The following is a 6,000-nucleotide window of genomic DNA, read 5'->3' on the forward strand; positions in this document are numbered from 1 at the left end:
TTTTTTTTCTCTCCTTTTTCTTTTCCTCAGAAACCACAGATATCACAGAATTATCTATCATGTCAGATACAAAAACAAGTGAATAAACGCTTCTTTTACACAAAGAATCAAACTTTCTGTCCAATTTTCTCAGACTCGAAACAGAAACCCTAGAATTATCCTAGGAACTAATACTAAAAAGAAATAAAAGTAAAAAGAACTTAACTGGAAAATTTCGGTGACGAAACGACAACAACGGACAAGAGAATCAGAAATTTCAACGACCCTCTTTCTCTCAGTCGCAGCTGGAAGTTCAGAAAGTCACCACAACGACGACGACCACAATGTCGTCTGATCCGACTTGACTTGGTTTTAAGGGTCGTAAAGAAAAGGGATAATACTTTTTCATATAATTACTTGCTCGGCCCAAAAAAAGGAGAGAAAAAATAGGAAGATATTATTAAAGGATAAGACGACATCGTTTTCATTGTAGCTATCAGCGTATACGACAATAACACTTTGGACAAACTTTGCCACTACAAATATTATATGTAAATGTGATATATTATTAGGAAAAAAAACACATGAAATTAAATGAAAGCCAATTTTCTTTAAAGTATGAACAATTAATATCCTCTTTACTATCAAAACCGTAATTCATTGTCAATTATACCTTCCAATTCGAAGAAGAGAAAAATAGAATGAATTCAAATTAAAAAAAAAAAAGCTTATTAAAAAAACAAACAAGAGTTTGTCAACAGCAAAATGAAAAAATAATGAAAAGTAATTTATACAATTTATGTTAAAGTAAGCAAACAAATGGTAGTTGGTTTACGTGCCAAAAATACAAGACTCAACGAAATCTTGATCAGAAGGATGGATTAAAACCTATTACGGGTTGAGTGTCCCGACTGCATGACTACAAAAAGACGACGATTTTTTAGATGATTAGGGTACGACCACATACCGTAAAGTTTGCTAAACAAGCTTTTGCGCACCGGGCCTGTTGCAAGATGGTTCTGCACACTTCGCCGATAAAGAGACGCGACCTCTCACATGGGAAGAGTTCTCGTAGAGGTGTGTGTATCGCAGAGCATCAATCCACTTCGCGAACTTAACAAAAGAATAAGGTAGTTTCATAAGGATAGAAACGAGTATATCAAATAGAATAAACGGGCAAATACTAAAAATAAACGAGCAAATACTAAATTTGTCACAAAATAAACGGGCAAATTTTGTGCTAATTCGTTGAAATTCAATATTTTCTTCAAATATAGAGTTAAAATGAAAAAACAAAATTAAATTAAATTCCGCGCGTATTTGTCGAAGATCATCGAAAATCATTAGAGATTGTCGGAAGAGTGAGAGTTGAGAGATAGAGAAGTAAGAAAATTGTTATAAAATATTTTTTTTTGTTTAAAAATATGATATTAGTCAAGTGTCATATATTGTGTACATAATAATTTAGTCTTATATTATAGACAACTATAGAATAATATATTGTTGTTACGTTATATGTTGGCTTTATTTTTTAGTCCAAGTTGTATGGAAAGATGTCGGTCTTCATGCTCCAGCTTCTGGTAAGACATCCTTCCTCTTGTGCGCAGACAGTTTTTCTATCAAGTTTCCGGTTTTGCCTGATTGCCTCGCTGGTGACTTTATTGTGTGATATTCTTGCGAGAATGAGTAAGGAAACCCTAGATACACTTCCGGGTTTGTACAACTGCTATAAAAGCCTTGCGCTTCCCCCTTAGCAGACTCGACGCTTTTCAAAATACTTAGAGCTCCTAGACGTGCAAGACTGGCGGATTGGGAGGCTTGTGTTTTGTCAAGAGCGGTGTAATTCACGAAATACTATTCCAGAAGATTGAGTGTTTGAGTAATTTGGGTTCTGTGTTTACGTGATTGAAGACTCACATACTTTTGAAGATTGAAGTCATCCGAGCATAGGTAGTTGCTCGAAGAGTGGAATTGAGGAGGATCTCAAATTCAGGGGGAGTCCCTGATCTAGATATTCACTTGTGGTAATAGTTACTAGGGCCTTGATTTTGCGTTGTAATCATATAAGACCTTGCTTGTACTATTGACTACTATATAGTGAAATCATTTCCACTGGCAGAGTGCCCCCAGACGTATGTGTATTGCACCGAACTGGGTAACCATATTGTGTGTCACTTTCTTATCGCACTTTTTGTTGTTTATCCATTATCTGTGTTCAAGCAAGTTGTCGGACACATTATCAACACTTTGTGTGCGACATCTTATCTTTGCGACTAATCAGAATTTCACATATCATTTATACGTTATTTTGCCAATAACATATTTAACATAATACAACACCAAATATCAGACCAATACAAACAATAATGTATGACTAAACTAAACTAATGTACATATATTGTAAAAAAATTAAACAACAACGTGCAACAAAAAATAAATACTACGGAAAATATAGAGAACATTGTGTGTTGTGCATACTTATATATATCGTGTGCAACTTTATCCCAAAAGTCCCGCATCGACTATAATAATATCATGTTTATTTTATAGTACTATAAATAAAAGAAATCGCTACCTAAGAGAGATTAAAACTCATAAATGTAAGACTAGTGCAACACCTTACGAGCAAAAATCCGATGTTATGAAGAAAAAACTAGAAAATCATAGAAGCCATAAAATATTAACATAAATTAAAGATAATTAACTCTTATAAATGATACATGATTAAGAAGAAAACCTGGGACCATATAAACTCAGTAACTATTAACATTAATTAATAAAAATTAATTATGAAAAGCTATACACGATTTAAAAGAATTATGATTCCGTTGGGCGAATCCCAACCTGACAAAAGCGTGCTTCCCACGATTATCCTCGATCTTGAGCACGAAATAGTGGGCTGATTCGATGTTGATCTCAGCTGAGACCTCATGCACGCTGACGGCGACGGAGCAGGTAACAAATAGGTTGCCGAAGTTTGGGTCTTTCAGGAATATTTGAGAGAGAGAGAGAGAGAGAGGAGAATGTTCTATATTAACTAGTTTGCAAATTCTTCGTTTTAGAAAATGAATTAAATTTTAATTTCGAAATTAAATATGACAACTCAAAGAGTATATTTAGTACAATATATTTGAAAAAGAGATTGAAATGTCGGTTAAATGAAATTATTATGTTTTAACTTTTAAGTAGTTTAGTTGTTATATTTTTCAATTAATTTTCATACCAAATTACAACAAAAAAAACAAATTGATGTAATTTTTTTATGAACATAGAATGCTTAATATAATAGTTTTTAGAGTTCTTTTATAATTAGATAAGATAATCTAGGGGCAATTAAGTCGGTAATTTTTTGTTAGAATTTAAAAAAGTCAATGGAATGATTACTTGTGACAATTTTTTTAAATAAAACTTCATCAAAATAAAATGCAATTAATATTAGAGACAATTAAGTTAGTAGCCCATTTACTCATCTTTTTTTTTTTTTTTTTTTATGTAAAATAGTTAAAGTTTCATTTTATTAAGAAAATAACTCACCAGGTAAGTAAATTATTTAGTTGTTTAAATTAATTTAATTTACTTTGAAAAATAGTTTTCAGGCTAAAATAAATTAATTACCTTGATTATATTAATTTAATTAACTTCGACTGATCGATTATTTTCCTAATAAAATAAAATTTAGACTAAATCCTTAAAAATGGGTAGAACATAACCTAGTTGCAACAAATACTTCTGAATATTATAACCACAATATTTTTTTCCCGAATAAAAAATCATATATCTTACTGATCATATAGTGAAAAATAAGTTAAATTAGAACCAGCTTACTACTTTTGTTTCATTTCCCGCTTAAAAAACAATATATCTTACTGATCATATATATTAGAACCACAATATATATTTTTGTTTCATTTCACGCTTAAAAAACAAAAAGAGCATAATGTAGTAAAATCGAGGCATAAAACTGGTATGACTCCAAGCAGAGTAGTCGTTTCCACGCTTTCTCCAAAACCGCCAAAAAAAAAAAAAGAGAAAAAGAACTCACATCTGTGAACAATGGAGATCGAAGACCAAGACCGTGCAAAAATCGAACTCCCTAAGAAGGCCGTGTTTGGTAGAGGCCATGGATTCATCTCCGGCGACAGGACGGTGTCTCGTCGTCACGTCGCTCTCGAAGTCGAAACTGGCGCGAAACAAACAGAGCCTTCGGTTTCGTTCGAGGTTCTGGGGAAAAATCCCGTTTGGGTTCAGAGAGGTGAGGAAGACGATATTAGGGTTTTCCGGAGCTCGGAGAAAGGGCGATTGTCGGAAGGAGATCGGTTTTGCCTATCGGGAAATGAGCCGAATTGGTTCGCGCTGAGAAAAATAGGTGCTGAAGATCGGGAGGCTAGGGTTCCGAACGAAGAAGATGAAAATGAAGTCGGTTCAGAGTTCGAGGGTTTCGATGTTTCTGACATTGATCCCGTAAAAGGTTTGAGCTTGAACCTAGACTTTCTGCTATTGATTGGAATTTCGTATAATTACCGTTCTTAACCCCGTTTTTTAAGCTTCCTATTGGGAATTTTGATTTTGAATGCCCTGCAAATTTTGACTTTTTTTTTTCTCTCTAAAGGTATGACCTTTAATCCTAATTTATATCGGGAATTTGAGTTATAGGGTTTGAAACTTCATTTGTGTGTGGATATAGAATTTAAAGTAAGAGACTGGTATTCATATGATAAATAGATTTGGATTCCGCATTTGGCCTTCGGTTGGAGATTAGCGATTAGTGAATTGCATCTTAAAAAATGATGACTGGTTAATTTATCTTTGCATTGTTTTTTTGAATTCGCAGAGTTTGGTTTTGTTGTAATGGGACACGAGTTTGATGTGTATCCGAGGCATATGATACGTGACCCAAAGAGATGGAATTGGTTTCTGGAAGAGAATAGGAAAGAGAGTAGCGACAGCGACGACGACGAAGAAGACGAAACAGGCAAGAGCAATAAGAAGAAAAAGGGCGCGATGAAAAAGAGGAAAAAGAGGGAAGAGAACGGGGATGAAGAATGGACCGGTAGCGAGAGTGAGAGTGACAGTGACAAAGAAATCATCAAAAAGCTAAAATTCTCGAGAATAGAGGGTAATGCAAAGCATTACACGAGATCAAAGGACCGTGATAAACGTTTTTCTGTTGTTGATAATCTTGCAAGTAAAAAGCCTGCACATGGCGATGATGATGATGACGATGATGAAACGCTCGGAGGGTTTATCGTTGGCGATAGTCAGGTGGATCAAGAAGAAGAAGAAGAAGAAGAAGAAGAAGAGGAATTTGTTGAAGATGATGATGAATAATGAAGGAAATATAGAGTTGTGTAGCAAAAGGAAAACTGACTGTTTTTGTATCATTTTTTTTTTTTTTTTTTCTTGGAGTTTTTAAGTTAGTCACTAGTTTTTTTTTTTTTTTTTTTTTTTTTTTTTTTTTTTTTTTTTTGCTTCCAAAGTTAGTCACTAGCTGTTTATTTTATTCTATGTAGCAATCCTTGTTTGTCTTTGTTCTTATATTCTCTTCCCCTTCCACTTTACAAGGCTTATCAATTGTTTTATTACATGCCTAGTTTTTTTTTTTTTTTTTTTTTTTTTAAATATTACATGCCTTGATAGCTTAATGGCTTAATTTTTTGGGTATTGTAGCGAAATAGCCAAAATGAAACTATAAAATTTGTTTTTAGCCTATGTTTCACAACTTTTAGGGAAATAGTCAACATGATTATGTGGCAATAATTAAGATCTTATTTACCCTTATTTATTAATAAATTCGTCATTTTCTCTCCCTATTTTTTTCCTAAACTTTTTTTACATAAAAACTTCAAAAAACCATATCTATCTCATATGAACTCGAAATTGAGTGATTCCAAATCCTACGGATTCGTGACGCCGAGATCTTCAAAAATAGATCAATTGTGTTTGATGAAAAATAATGTTTAATACCATAGATGTAGAAAAATCTACCTTAAATATGGAAATAACGAAATTTTTTTGAAATTA

General features: G+C 33.2%; 1 protein-coding gene across 1 annotated transcript; it reads left to right on the plus strand.

Annotated features, from left to right (window-relative positions):
• The first annotated feature begins 3,934 nt into the window (after positions 1–3,934).
• LOC149385754 (SMAD/FHA domain-containing protein) lies at positions 3,935–5,561 on the plus strand. The gene is made up of 2 exons (XM_089626640.1): positions 3,935–4,447; positions 4,811–5,561. Exons 1-2 carry the CDS (start codon positions 4,033–4,035, stop codon positions 5,305–5,307), a joined length of 912 nt encoding a protein of 303 aa, XP_089482766.1. The 5' UTR covers positions 3,935–4,032; the 3' UTR covers positions 5,308–5,561.
• The last annotated feature ends 439 nt before the right edge of the window (positions 5,562–6,000 follow it).

The sequence above is a fragment of the Urtica dioica genome, chromosome 9 (genome assembly GCF_054948205.1).
Source record: "Urtica dioica subsp. dioica isolate 48M chromosome 9, U.dioica_male_clone48M_v1_H2, whole genome shotgun sequence".
NCBI lineage: Eukaryota > Viridiplantae > Streptophyta > Magnoliopsida > Rosales > Urticaceae > Urtica > Urtica dioica.

What these genes read in the sequence shown, in the direction of transcription:
- LOC149385754 (XM_089626640.1), top strand. Translation starts at nt 4,033, where the DNA reads ATGGAGATCGAAGACCAAGACCGTGCAAAAATCGAACTCCCTAAGAAG. An exon ending in TGACATTGATCCCGTAAAAG is followed by an intron (nt 4,448 to 4,810) that starts GTTTGAGCTTGA and finishes TTGAATTCGCAG; the next exon opens with AGTTTGGTTTTGTTGTAATG.